At 38.6% G+C, this 15,437-nt stretch overlaps 1 protein-coding gene across 1 annotated transcript; it reads right to left on the reverse strand.

The window, feature by feature from the left end:
• Positions 1 to 2,782: 2,782 nt before the first annotated feature.
• Positions 2,783 to 12,502, reverse strand: mlnl (motilin-like). Its single transcript, XM_048611899.1, has 5 exons — positions 12,467 to 12,502; positions 11,438 to 11,561; positions 11,085 to 11,195; positions 3,632 to 3,740; positions 2,783 to 2,889 (listed from the first exon to the last, which is right to left on the reverse strand). The coding sequence occupies exons 2-5, from the start codon at positions 11,552 to 11,554 to the stop codon at positions 2,882 to 2,884; spliced, it is 345 nt and encodes a 114-aa protein (XP_048467856.1). The 5' UTR covers positions 11,555 to 11,561; positions 12,467 to 12,502; the 3' UTR covers positions 2,783 to 2,881.
• Positions 12,503 to 15,437: the final 2,935 nt, after the last annotated feature.

The following is a 15,437-nucleotide window of genomic DNA, read 5'->3' on the forward strand; positions in this document are numbered from 1 at the left end:
ACCTATCCTCTCCTCTATCCCTCTTTTATCCGCCTCCCACTCTCTCCTTATTTATTTCAAAACCCCCTTCCCCTCCCCCTTTTCTGATGAAGGGTCTAGGCCCGAAACGTCAGCCTCTCTGCTCCTATGATGCTGCTTGGCCTGCTGTGTTCATCCAGCCCTGCACCTTGTTGTCTCGGATTCTCCAGCATCTGCAGTTCCTACTATCTCTATCTTTAAAGCGCTGGCTCAGCTTGATCTGGAGGATTATGTTTCGTTCTGAGCACAGCACATTACAAAGGACCTTGAAAACTTTGGCAGTCAGGATGCAGTAGAATTTCTGTAAGGATTAGGACATTCAGGGTTCTCTAAGAGTTTGGAAGAATTGGAGCTGTTCTCTTAAAGGGGAAATTTTGTGTTTGTTGTGACTCCCTGTGGTAGCACAGGGGAAATCAAATTACCTGCCTGATGGACTCAGGTTGACAAAGAACAAGGACCACATTTCTATACAGAATAAGAACTATTATTTACTACCAATAAATATAACTGCAGGTAAACAACTATGAACTGTGAACCCCCAATACATGCACATACAGACAGACTAAAAAAAATTGGGGAGTCAGAAATGAAGAAGTCATGTCAGACTCAAAATGTTTTCTCTATTTCTCACGGCATAGATGGTGCTGGACTTTCTGAGTTTCTCCACTTTTCCAGCATCCAGAATATTTTGCTTTTAGAAAAAGATTTCTGTTAAGGATAGAAGGGGAAAAAAAAATAAACTGGGAAATAGTATAATAGCACCAATACTCAGGGTTTGCTGAGGACTTCTTCTTTGTTTCTCAAGTCCTTTCGTTCTCTAAGCTTTTCTTCAGGTTTTTTCACTTCTTCATTGACGGCAGAGAGCAACTTGTTCCCAAATTATGAAGTCTGAGTTATTGGTTAAAATCAATGGCTTCAAGTAACTAATGAGAGAAAACGATTAGCTTTCTTTAGCTTCACATTAACTCCACTGTCAGTCTCATTCATTCCACACCAGCTGGCCAAGGAAGACATGCTGCAGCCCACTGGCTCTCAGAGGACTAATGGGGACCAGGCGCTTTCTCAGCCCCAAACAGGAGAAGACACTGAAATAAGAAGGCATAGAGCTGGATGAACACAGCAGGCCAAGCAGCATCAGAGGAGCAGGAAAGCTGATGTTTCGGGTCTGGACCCTTCAGAGAAATCTTCAGGAGAAGACACTGTAGTATCTGCAGTTAGGGATCTCTACACTACTTGCACAGGTTGGAACAGGAATGGCAGACAATATGGGGGAAGCAATTGCCCTTATTTCCCGGAAGCTGCATCAGTGTAATGACCCATACAACCATCTGTCTGCCTCCATGACACCCTCAGGGCCTGCTGAAAAGGAAAAAAAAAACTGCACTCCACTGCCTTAACCATTGGTCCTTAGGATCAAAGGCACGGTGACTGGGGCACAAAGAACCTGCTGAGCATTGTCAGTGCCTTTGCTCACAAGGAGCCAAGGCGATGCCAGGAAGCACCTGGCAGATGGAGGAACCACATATGGCTCTATCAGAAGTCTCCTGTCAGGGCATACCAGTAGTGGCATGGTGCTTCACCTCCACCAAAAGCAAGACAAAGAAAACCTTTTAAATCCAAGTGGTTAGGGTCTGGAATGTATTGTCTGAAAGTGCACTAATTGTGGCATTCAAAAGGGAGCTGTGCAGTTGTATAAAGAAAAAATACAGCAGGGCTGCAGAAAAAGGGCAGAGGAATGGGACCAGCTGAATTGCACTTGTGGAAACCTAGCGTGGACAATAAGAGCCAAATAACCTCCTCCTTTCTTGTTACTGTTCCGTGATTATTTGATCTTATTGCTTTTGGAAATGTTTGCCACACTTGCGTATGTAATTATGCTCCAAAAATAATACATTGAGTATGAAATATTTGAACTATTTCTAAGAAGTGTGATATGATGCTATTACAGAAACTTTTTTGCACGTGTTTTATTGTTTTATGGCAATATATTTGTTTACACCCTAATGACCAGTATATAACTCTCACTTAAATTTTGGATAGAAGAGGAAGGGGTGATGAAGAGAAAAGGGCCATTATTCCTCTGTTTATGACGTAACATGAATGTCTGAGTTTTTGTGTTCCTGAAACAACTGATGCATTTTTTACTTATTTCAAGCAACAGGTTCCCATGACAAAAACACAATATTGTAATTATTTGGTAGAGTTTAGGAGGTACAAAAATGAAAAGGGTCTAATAAAGCTGACCTGAGGATCGTTAATCCCAAAAGAGTGTGATAGACATATTGAAGAATAACTATTGATTAAATTTGTGTAAATACATTTCTACTCGAAATAAAATAGACCTGTAATTTAAGTCAATTCCAAAAATAATCATGCACAATGTTGTAATTCTTTACAATACTGACTATGCTTCAAAAGTACTTTGTAAAGCGCTGATTTTGTGCAAAGCAGCATGTAAGTTTTGTTTTCCCTATTCAGTTATCCCACTGTCAAAAGCCTGACAAAGAGTATTGCTCACAACTAAACGGGCCAGCACTATATTTCCAACTGTAATAGTCTACATTAAATGCAGCCTCATGTCTCAGCTTGAGGCACTGCGTTCTGGAGAGAAGGGCAGAAGTGTGTTTCAGGGGTTTAAAAATAGCACACAGAGTGAAGGAAAAAAATCATCTCAAGATTGCTACGCTATATGTTCAATACAGCATTCAAAATATAAACAGAGATATTCAATGCCACACAAAAGTCATCATTATGTTATTACTTTATTAATTATTAAATGTCACTATACATATAAGTTTCCTACAATCTTTCTCTGTCACTTATGAACTATAGATCAATATTTAACCAGTCTGATTTGCTGAAGTCATTGACCTGTTTTGAAAAAAGGAAAAGAAACAAAATTATTACCGGTGTCTATGCATCCTTAAATATCATATAATTCTCACACAACAGCTAAGCCTTAAAAATAATGTCGATTTCAAAATAGCTTTTACCTGGAAAAAATGTCACCAAGAACTATTTAACTTTTCAAAACTCGTATTTAAGAGGTTCATCTAAGAAAAATCTATATCTAGATCAGATCAACAATAACTGTGGGCACCATAGACAGGGCTAGCATTTGCTGCTCATCACAATTCATCTTTAACAGAGTGACTTAAAAGATTATTTAGTTTAGAGTCAACATTGCTGTGAGTCTGGAGTCACACGTAGGCCAGACCACCTATGGACGGCAGATTTCTTTCCCTAAAATGAACCACATGGTTTTTCAGACTAACTTTCAATTACAGTTTTTATTAATTGAATTTAAATTCCACCATTTAATGGACCAATTTTCTTTTTTGTTTTTGTTCTCCGAGTATTAGCCTGGCCTTCTGGGTAACTAGTCCAGTGACATTTTTACTATGCCACCACCCACTCAATAGCTGTTTAAATTGAAATCAAACACGTTTATTAAACTAATGAGTGATGAAACATATTTGCACAGAGATATATTTCATTCCTGATTAATTATCAACATGTATATCAGCATGATCATCCCAAGACTTCAAGTTTCATATATTTTTTCTAAATCCTTTGAGGTGAAATTTCAAAGTCTGAATAAAACCTGTCTTACCATTTGTGTTTTCTGACAAAATGTTATGCAGGAGCTCACCCAGGTGTTCCCCATATTTCTGAAATTGTTTGGTACTCATCTTGATCCCAATTTCAAATGGAACACAAAGCTGTGAAAAAAAAAGTTTCTAATTAACCTGTTCAGGGATGTTATTACACACCTCTGGAGCATTAGGACAAAACACAGGCTCCTGGCTCAAAGATATGGATACTACCACTGCCTTACAAATAACCTTATAAAACACAGCTGTACAAAATTTATAAAGGAAAAATTACAATATCAGATATAAATGTTTCCTATGAACAAAAGTGGCCAGGAATGTTAATTTGTCTAATGTTTTCAATGTAAAAATAATCTCAAAGACTTCACAATGTTTGATCAGACAAAATTAGACAAAGTCAAAGGAGAAGTCAGAAGTAGTGATCAAAAATTTGGTCAAACGTATGGGTTTAAGTGAAATGGGAAGGCGCAGGGAATTAACAGGGAATGCTAGAGTGTGAAAACTAGATGACTAAGTAGAGAGCTATCAAAGGGAGGTAAAGAGAATGATTACATAAGAGATTAGATTCAGAAGAACATACAGCAGAATCTGGGCAGTGTCATCCACAGAAAAATCTGGTGACACACACTTGCAGAGTAGGTTCCCTGCTGCCAGAGATTGGAGTTCCTTTGGGGTCATCTAATTGCTGCCGTGCTGTGACTGGGACAGAAATCGTGGCCCTCAGAGCTGCAGGCTGCCACACCAACAGCATCACTGGAGAGTAGTGGCACCTACCAGTGTTACACTGGTGACAGTGGTTTGTTGATGGATTCTCTGGAGACAGTTAAGAGGGGTGGGATGTGGGAATTCAATTGATTTAACACAAAATGCCTTTGAACAAGGAACCACAGTGCAGAAAGCCACAGGCACTCCTGGCAGAGTTATCTGGGCAATCTCCTAGCAAGGTAACTCAAGGCCATTAAGTAACATCCAGAGTGTGAAAATCATCTGTTGGGATATGGCCAAATCAGGGGATTGAACCTGGTACCTTTAATTTCTGTCATTGGCCCAGCAAGTTTATCTGCTGTATAAATAAGTCATTGAGGGGATAGTTTAATACTTATTGTACAATTTATTCAAAAGTAATAAGCTTTAAATTTAAAAAGATGATTCAAGATTATATAAAACTGAGAACTTTAAATGTTTTTTCGTAATGTTATTCTGTAGTAACTGTCATTGTCTTCTCTATAATTTTTTATGCTTCTAGTATAGTTTGCAATTGTTGAATTGCATATTAGTCTTCAATAGAAAATCACTATTACGCAAGTTAATCTTATTAATATTACAGCAGGAATGTTATTTTGAATGTCAGTTGGCATTTCATTAATTTCATTCTGCTTCACACAGAAGATGGGCCATTAAGAACATTCAAGGCTGAGATAGACAGATTTTAAATAGCAAGGAGATCCAGGGTTATGGGGAATAGGCAAGAAACTGAGGTTGAGGATTATCAGATCAGCCAAAATCTCTGAATGGTACAGCAGAGTTGATGGGCTGAATGGCCTACTTCTATGTCTTATGGTCTTATGTCCTGGGTTTTTCAGTAGCTATTATTTTAATGCCAAGTCTCACTTCTTCCAGCGTTTGAGTATCTTCATGGGCTCTTATACAAGTTAACTAGGAAGTTTCTTATGGCACAACTGGGAGTTCAAAAAAAAATTGTAACTACTAGATCAGCTCTGAAACTTTAGAGAAGTATTCATCTTTGAAAAATAGCAGAATTTTATCCCAGAACTCTACTGCACTTCATTTTTTTGATAATTGTTTGGCATTTTTACTAAGCAACTTCTTGAACAAAAATCATTAAGAAGTCTCAAACTACATAGTAAGCTACACTTTGTAAATAAATTTATATATTCAGCTTTTTCTTCTGATATTACTTTCCAGATGCAGGAATTAGCTATTCTAACCTACCTCTATCATGCTTTTTGGATAATTGTCTGAAACTTTCAAAGTAACAAGCAGTCACACAAAATTATGAAGTAAGTTATTGTGTTATAGGTTTAAGAGGAGAGGGGAGAGATTTAAAAGGGACCTATGGGGCAACTTTTTCACACAGAGGGTGGTGTGTGTATGGAATGAGCTGCCAGAAGAAGTGGTGGAGGCTGGTACAATTACAACAGTTAAAGGCATCTGGATAGGTATATGAATAGGAAGGGTTTAGAGGGATATGGGCCAAATGCTGGTTAATGGGATTAGATTTATTTAGGATATCTGGTCAGCATGAATGAGTTGGATCGAAGGGTCTGTTTCTGTGCTGTATATCTCTATGACTCTATTACTGTACTTGCTGTCTGAAAAGTGGCTTCGTTCATATTGACAGCCTTTCAGCTGGAAAACCTGTCTAAATTGTCCTTACAATATTTTTATTGACTCAAGCCGGAAGATAATTCTGACTGCAACTCCTTTACTTAAATTATTTAATTACTTGTGATTGAGTTAAAGGAGCCTCTTCAAGGTAAATAGGGGAAATATTTACAGGTTACAAATGAAAAGGCCAGTAGGAAATGTTTACAAATCAAATTCAGAACTAAGTAAATAAAACAGAGATGCAGGGCCAGGCGATGTGTTATACTTGCACGATTTGGGAGCTGGGGACCCCCATCATGGGCTGTAGTGACCACATGTGCAGCAAGTGTTGGTTATTTGAGGAATTCCATCAGAGTTGATAAGCTGGAGGCTGAGCTTTGAACATGGACACATCAGGCAGGAGGAGAGTTACCTGGATGCTGTGTTTTAGGAGGCAGTCACATCCCTGAGATTAACTACCTCGAATTAGTCAGTGGTCAAGGACAGGGGTGTGACTACAAGTGAGGCAGGTAGAGGGATCCAGGAGGTAGTGCTGAAGGAGCCTCAGCCCTTGAACTTGTCTGACAGGTTTGAGATTCTTGCTCCCTTTCTGATGAGAGCAGGGACTGTAGGGAGGATTAGAAAACTGACCATAGCACTGTGGTACAGGGAGCTATTCAAGAATGTGAATTAAAAAGAGATGTAGTTATGATTGGGAATAGTATAGTCAGAGAATCAAGAGTCTTGAAGGCCATGTTGCCTGCCTGGTGCCTGGGTTCAGAGCATCTCATCTTGGCTACAGAGGAACTTGGAGTGGGAGGGAAAAGATCCAGTTGACGTTGACCATATAGGTACCAATGATGTAGGTAGAAAGAGGAAAGTGATTCTGCTGAGGGACTGTGAGCAGCTAGGGGTTAAATTAAAAAGCAGAACCAAAAAGATGATAATTTCTGGGTTACTACTGAAGCCATGAAATAATTGGTACAGGGTCAGCAAGATTAAAGAAGTAAATGCGTGGCTCAGAGATTGTTGTGGAAGAAGTGGGTTTGAATTCATGGGACATTGGCACCAGTACTGGGGAAGGAGGGAGCTGTTCCAATGGGATAGGCTCCAACCTGGGACTAGAGTCCTGGTGAATTGCATAACTAAGGCTGTGGTTAGGGCTTTAAACTAAATAGTGGGGGTTAGGTTTAGCTGAATGGAAAGTTATGGAAAACATTAAAGGGGAGAGGGCTCAGCAGAGGTTATTAAAGTTTCAGGAACAAACAATAGGAAAGACAGTATGGAAAGGCACTAACTTCAGGCATAACAGAGAAATGGACAATTATGAGAAGGGGGCAGCCAACACAGGAATGAGGATGTTGTACTTAAATGCATGCAGTAAGCAAAACAAGGTAAATGTGCTTGTAACACAGGTTGAAATTGGTGTGTATGATGTTGTGGGTACCACAGAGATGTGGCTACAAAGGGATCAGGGCTGGGAACTAAATATTGAAAGGACAGGTAGATGGGCAGAAGGGACAGGGTTGCTTTGTTAGTAAGAAATGAGATTAAATCAATAGCAGGAAAGTGATGTAGAGTAGGAAGTAACAGAATCTGTCTAGGTAAAGTTGAGGAACTGCCCAGGGTAAAAAAAGGCCAATATGGGAATTATATACAGGCCTACGTGCAGTCGTCAGGATGTAGGGAAGAAAATAAATCAGAAGACAGAAATGATAAGTAGGAAAGGCACAATAATCATGGGGGACTTCAGTATACAGGTGGACTAGAAAAATCAGTTGGTGGCAGATCCCAAGAAAAGGAATTTATGGAATGTCTATGAGATGGAGTTTATGAAGCAGCATGTGAAAGACCCCACTAGGGAACAGGCAATTCTAAATTAGGTGTTGTGCAATGAGGCAGACTTGATTAGAGAGCTGAAGGTAAAAGAACCCCTAGGGGACAGTGACCATAATATGATAGAATTTACCTTGGAGTTTGAGAGGGAGAAGCTGGGAGCAGATGTAACAGTATTACAAATGAGTAAAGGTAACTACAAAGATATGAGGGAGGAGCTGGCCAGAGTTGATTTGTAGGGGAGCCTAGAGGGAAGAGGGTGGAGCAGCAATGACAGGATTTTCTAGGGGTAATTAGGGAGGCACAGCAGAAATTCCTCCCAAGGAAGAAGACACATGGCAAGGGGAGGACAAGGCAACCATGGGTGACAAGGGACACCATATAAGTAAAAGAAAAAGCATGCAATGTGTTGAAGATTAGTGAGAAGCCAGAGGATTGGGAAGCCTTTAAAAAGCAGCAGAAGGCAACAAAAAAGCAATTAAGTGGGAGAAGATGAAATAAGAAGGTAAACTAGCTAATCATATAAAAGAAGATTGCAAGAATTCTTTTTATTTATATAAAAGGTAAGAGAGAGGGGCAAGATTGGACCAATAGAAGATGAGGCTGGAGAGGTAGTAATGGTGAACAAAGAAATTGCAGAGGAACTGAATATGTAGGTTGTCCCTGTCTTCACAGTGGAAGACACCAGTAGCATACCAGAACTTCAAGAGAGTCAGGGGCAGAGCTAAGTGTAGTGGCCATTGCTAAGGAGAAGGTGTTAGGGAAGCTGAGAGGTCTAAAGGTGGATAAATCACCCAGACCAGATGGATTATACCCCAGAGTTCTGAAGGAGATAGCTGAGGAGATTGTGGAGGCATTGATCATGACCTTTCTGGACTCAGGTAGTATCACAAAGGACTGGAAATGGCCAATGTAACACCTCTGTTCAAGAGGTGAAGGAGATAGAGGAATTATAGGGCGGTTAGCCTGATCTTGTTTGTTGATAAGATTTTAGAATCCATTATTAAGGATCAGATTGCAGAGTACTTAGAAATCCATGGTAAAATAAGGTTGAGTCAGCATGGTTCCATGAACGGGAGGTCATGCCTGATAAATCTGTTAGAATTTTTTGAGGAGTAGCGAGCAAGTTAAACAAAGGAGCGCCAAAGGAAATGACCTATTTGGATTTCCAGAAGGCCTTTGACAAATTGCTTACAGAAGACTGCTGAATAAGTTAAGAGCCCATGGTGTTAGGGACAAGGTACTGGCATGGTTGCAGGCTTGACTGACTGGCAGAAGGTAGAGAATGGGAATAAAGAGGTCTTTTTCAAGATAGCAGCTGGTGAATAATGATAGATGAAAGCAGAGTGGTAGACGTTGTTTACATTGAAGTTGCAAGGCCTTCACTAAGGTTCCACATGGTAGACTGGTTAGTGAGGTTAGATCACATGGGACCCAGGGAGAGCCAGCCAATTGGATATAAAATTGCCTTGATGGCAGGAGACAGAGGGTGGTGGTAGATGGTTGATGTTAAAACTGGAGGTCTGTGACCAGTAGCGTGCCGCAAGGATTGGTGCTGGGTCCACTGTTGTTCATCACTTATATAAATGATTTGGATGAGAATATGTGAGGCATGTTTAGTAAGTTTGCGGATGACACCAAAATTGGTGGTATCGTGAACAGTGAAGAAGGCTATTTAACAATCCAACAGGATCTTGATCAACTGGACCAGTGGGCTGAGGAATGGTAGATGGAGTTTAATTTAGATAAATATGAGGTGTTGTTGCATTTTGGTTAGACAACCAAGGGCAGGACTTACACAGTTAATGGTAAGGCCCTGGGATGTGTTGTCGAATAGAGAGATCTAGGGGTGCAGATACATAGTTCCTTGAAAGTGGTGTCACAGGTAGACAAGGTGGTAAAGAAGGCGTTTGACACACTTGTCTTCATCGGTCAGAGCACATTAACTGCAGGAGTTGGGACGTCATGTTATGGCTGTGCAAGACATTGGAAAAGCCCCATTTGGAGTACTGTGTATGATTCTGGTCACCCTACTATAGGAAGGATGTTATTAAACTGGAACAGGAGCACAAACGACTTGCAAGGATGTTACTGAGACTGGAAGGTTTGAACTATAAGGAGAGGCTGGATAGGCTGGGACCTTTTTTCACTGGAGCATAGGAGGCTGAGGGGTGACTGTGTCGAGGTTTCTAAAATTATGAGAGGCATAGTTAAGGTGAATAGCCAAGATCTTTTTCCCAGTGTAGGGGAGTCCAAAACTAGAGCGTATAGGTTTAAAGTGAGAAGGAAAAGATTTAAAAGGGGGGAGGAGTGGAATCTTTTCCACACAGAGGGCAGTGCATAGATTGAATGAGCTATCAGATGAAATTGTACAGGTGGATATAATTACAAAATTTAAAAGAGATTTGGACAGGTACATAGACAGGAAAGGATTAGAGGGGTATGGGCCAAACGCAGCATATGGAACTAGTTCAGTTTAGGAAACCTGATTGGCATGGACAATTGAGCCAAAGGGCCTGTTTCTGTGCTGTATGACTATGACTCTATGGATTCCTTGGGGGTCAGTGTTATGACCAGAGCTAATGATGTTATACAGTAATGATCTAAATGAAGGAATGGAGGGCATTGTTGCTAAGTTCTCAGATGACACAAAGATAGGTGGAGGGACAGGTAGTGTCGAAGCAGTGTGAAGGCTGTAGAAGGACTTCAACAGGCTAGGAGATTGGGAAACAAAGTGGCAGATGGCATGTAATGTGGGAAAATGTGAGGTAATGTACTTTGGTAGGAAAATTGAGATGTAGAACATTTTGTAAACGGGGAAAGGCTTTGTAAAACTAAAGCACAATGGGACTTAGAAGTCCTCATTCAGGATTCTCTTAAAGTTAACATGCAGGTTCATTTGGGAGTTAGGAAGGCAAATGCAATGTTAGCCTACATTTCAATAGGGCTCCAATACAAGTATTGTTGAGGCTGTATAATGCTGTGGTCAGACCACATTTGGAATTTTGTGAGCAGTTTTGGGCTCCACATCTGAGGAAAGATGTGCTGGTGTTGGAGGGGGTCCAGAGAAGGTTTACAAGAATGATCCCGCAGATGAAGGGCGAGTTATATGAGGTGTGGTTGAGGTCTCTGTGTCTGTACTCAATTCAGTTTAGAAGGATGATGGAGATCTGATTGAAATTTACGGAATATTGGAAGGCCTCAATACTGTGGATGTGGAAAAGATGCTTCCACTAATAGGAGAGACTAGGACAAAGAACTATACTACTTTATTTTTCATTAATGTACCTTTACTACTTTCATTTCTTCCGTACTGGACATTTCTGATAAGTTATTTTCTTCAGATCTCTTTTGGAGGTTCATTGGCACATTTTTTCCCACTCTGATTCTGTCATTTTCCTTTGAAACAAAAAGATAATGTCAAATGGCATTTCACAAATAGATAATTAATCCTAACAAAACCAGATTTGAGTTTCTTGGGGCAAGACTGGACCGTGCCCGGATGGTATTCTCAGCGTTATAGTGTAATCCTTCTTTCTTCAGAAATTGTATATTACAAAATTTTTAAGGAAAAAATGGCATAATTTGCTTACAAAACGAAGAGTCAAGTATTTAAACTGTACAATAAGTGTTTTACATACAAGCTTTTTTTGGTAATCACTTGGGCTCAAAAAACTCAGGAACCCCTCAGTCTCTTCTGCCAGCATCGCGACAACACAAACAACCATCAGATTTATCATTACTCTCTTAGAAATCATCTTTGACCTGAAAGTAAAAACATGATTTTTTTTCAAAGAATGAAAAAATGAAAAATACAACACAGCAGTAAATAATGAATCATATATCCATTCATTTATTCATCCAGACTTAGAAACAGTATATCAATTATATTTAGCTAGAGATATATGATACTTATTTCAAACTACTAATGATAACATACTGTAAATCAACGTTGCTTTTATCTAAATTATAAATAACTTTAAGGTGAATAGTTACAAATGTCAACTCCAAGCAAGAGATCCAGGATTTGTCAGAAAAAAAAGTCACTGTTAAGGAATACAATTCATTTTGATAAGCCTCCTTTCAAAATTAACTGGATTTCAGTATTCCTTGTTAAACTCAGTTTGCAGCTCAAATATCAACATATAGTTTCTGACTTGGAAAAAAGACATCAAACTTCATTCCTCCAGTGAGTTTTGTTCCCAATCCTATCCTTAAACATTATCTTCTGCATTTAGGTTTAAAGCTATTATTTTGAAAAGATTTACCTTTTCCTGTATTTACAGTCCCTTCTCCACATTCCAATATAAGAATGGCCAATCAACTTTTCTATTTTTGTTACAGAATGGTCAACTTTAGATCTCCAAAGAAAAGTTACACATTCACAATCTTACTTTTAAGACACTTAAAAATGAATGATCAGAAGTGAATGTCTGCTTAATCTGTCACCATATGCAGAGCTCTCTTCATGACAATATAAAGGATTATAGCAAGAAGCAATATTTTCACAGTAGGTCATTGATGTATAGACGCACTGTTCAAAAATAGTGGATAAAATAGACACAAGTTTATGACAATTACTTCACAAAAATACATTCATCGATACACATAGACATTTCTAATCCTTATTAAACAAAAAAACTATGCTGGTACTACAGTGCAGTACTTACTGTTGTGAATCTTCCTTGTTGAGTTCTCTATTTTGCAGTTCTCTTTTTAAAGTAAATGCTTGCTTGCTGATCCTTTATATAGTTGAGAGGTAACTAATTTATTGAATGAATCTTCCTTGTACCATAGCAATATAAAATATCACCTTCTGAAACAAAAAGATTCCCATCAAAATATTTTGTTTTCATAGAAACAGATATGTTTCCTATTCTCTATAATTCCTCTGAAGAGCACACATCCATGAAATGCAATAAATATGGAACATATATCTGGTAGTGATGACAGTTAATGTATATTGATTGATAGTTTATCCAGCTGTCCAGATCTATGCAGTATAACTTTTATGGGTTGTACTTTTTTGATAATAGTAATAAAGTCATTAACCAATTCTCAGAGATAGTAGGAACTGCCGATGCTGGAGAATCTGAGATAACAGGGTGTAGAGCTGGACGAACACAGCAGGCCAAGCAGCATCAGAGGAGCAGGAAAGCTGACGTTTCGGGTCGAGACCCTTCTTCAGAAAGGTTGACTTCTACTTCAGAACATTTTATGAATTAGTTTTAACATTTGTTCAGAACAATTTTCCTTGCAAAAATTAAACCACAAAATATTTTGTCAATATTATTGGTCAAAAATTAGTGAAAAAGAGATTTAACTTTAAAAAAAAATCAATGTCAATTTCAAGTTCAGGAACACATTTAACAATACTTTATTTACATTTCTTTTTTTTAAAAAAAGGGCCAATCTTGTGTTGGCAAAGCATGCTACTACGTGTTTCTGATTTTCTCTGGATGCAGAACGTAGTGCAGAAATTTTACTAATGTAAGACAATTAAGAAATCTTATTATGTTTCCAGGACCGTAACAATTCTATCACTTCCAATTCTGGTTTTGCAGCAGTATAGGTCCAATATTGGAATTGAATATTAAGCCAACTGACATGAAACTCACTCAGAGAGATTTTCTGACACTACAAGCATATGAGATAACAAGATATAGAGCTGGATGAACACAGCAGGCCAAGCAGTATCAGAGGAGCAGGAAAGCTGACGTTTCGGGTCTAGACCCTTCTTCAGAAAAGGATATGAATTTGGCAGATAAGTAGATCATTCACTTACTGCAGTAATACTCCAGTGTATTGTTTTAAATTTTTTTTTCATGGCATGTGGGCTTCTCTGACAAAGTCATAGTTTGTTGCCCATCCTTTGTTGCCCTTGAGAAAGTAGTAATGAGTTGCTTTCATGAACCAGTGTAGTACATCTGGTGGATGTACATTTTTGCAATGCAATTAGGAAGGGCATTTCAGAATTTTAATCAAGAACATTGAAAGAATGACAACATAGTGCCAAGTCAGATAGATATGTTGTCTGAATGGGAACTTGCAGGTGGTTCCAGGCATCTGCTGTCCTTGCCTTGCGAGGTGATGGAATTCATGCATTTTAAAAGTTGAAGAGGCCTTGACGAGAGCAATACGAAATTTCATTGCAAAAGTGCCCAATACAATACATCTAGGAATATTCAAAGAGTTGAATAAAAATAGCATTTGAGAAAGTAATGCATGCAGCTTCTCCTGTTTGCCAATTGTCACTTATAAACACAAACTTCTAAGAGGCTGTTTAATGAACGGAACACAATATAATGGGGAATAGTTGAATAGATTTAAATTTAAATTTAAATTAAAACCCTCCTGCGGTTTCAAAATAATACTAGAAGGAAATGCCAAATATAAAGGAGTTGTTTACAGAACATACTATGTAGATTGTAACTTCTTTTGCTTTTCAGTTAAGAAGTTGGTTTGTAAAAATACTTATTGATTATCATAAATTCAAATTGATGACAGGATTTGAAAACTATGACTTTGATTTTTAAATACATAAATGATGTCAAAAGAATGGATACATTGATAAAAAAAAATCCTCTCCCTAGTGGCATTGTGGTCTGCATACAGCAAATAGACTGCAGTGGTTCAAGAAGCCAGATCACCACCAACTCAATGGTAAAAAGAAAAGGGCAATAAATGCTGGCTGAACCAGCAATGCCACATGTCCCACAAGTTTTAAAAAATGATGTCAGGCATTGGAAAAAGCAACCTCATTTTGCTGAAGTCATTGATGCCAAAACTGATCAAAAACTGTTGGTTTCCTTGACAATGTTACATGGAAATCAAAGTAACATTTGGAGAGTGCAGACATTTCCATCACAACTTCAAAACGTTTAAAATTGATGAGGGAAAGGCAGCACAATGAATGCCTGTAACCAAACACATCCAATTCTTTTTGAGACAGAGAATTACATTCTTAGCCAAGAAATACAAATGACAACTGCTTGACTAGAACAAGTATGTTAAACTGATAAAACTGCTGTATCAGAAAATAACAGTTATATTAATTAAGTTATATTAATTAACAGTCTTAAGCAGGTACATATTTATGATTTGACTGAATTGTCCCTGTAAAGTTAATGTGCTCAGGCAAACCACAGAATCCTTTAAAACTTGCGTTGAAATCATCTTTAATGTTATGAGAAAAAAGTACACTCCCAGCTTTTAACAGTAAAAATTAGCTATCCAAAAACAGAGATGTTCATTTGTGCAAGCTACTTTCTTACTGATTGCAATGGGACCTGGCAAGATAGGCTAATTGCAATCATACTTTGGTACCAACCTGCAATTAAAAACAACATACTGCAAATGCGGAAAATCTGAAACAAACATGAGAATGTTGGAGAAATGCAGGAGGTATGGCAGCATCTGTGGCGAGGGAAACAGAGTTAAAGTTTCAAGGCTGATATAACTGTTCTTCAGAACTGATCTTTATCAGGTGGAAATAGAGACATTTCCCAGTCCTAAGTTAGAAAAGAGAAAATCAGCAAGAAACTATACTAGATAACAAGGTGTAGAGCTGGATGAATACAGCAGGCCAAGCAGCATCAGAGGAGCAGGAAGGCTGGCGTTTTGGGCCTAGACCCTTCTTCA

This window comes from Rhincodon typus, chromosome 25 (genome assembly GCF_021869965.1).
Source record: "Rhincodon typus isolate 14 chromosome 25, sRhiTyp1.1, whole genome shotgun sequence".
Lineage (NCBI taxonomy): Eukaryota > Metazoa > Chordata > Chondrichthyes > Orectolobiformes > Rhincodontidae > Rhincodon > Rhincodon typus.

Coding starts and splice junctions, on each gene's coding strand:
- mlnl (XM_048611899.1), bottom strand. CDS start 11,554: ATGATTTCTAAGAGAGTAATGATAAATCTGATGGTTGTTTGTGTTGTC. Junction 11,196..11,437: donor GTGATTACCAAAAAAAGCTT/GTATGTAAAACA, acceptor TTTGTTTCAAAG/GAAAATGACAGAATCAGAGT. Junction 3,741..11,084: donor AAGAAATGAAAGTAGTAAAG/GTACATTAATGA, acceptor TTTTTTTCACAG/CTTTGTGTTCCATTTGAAAT.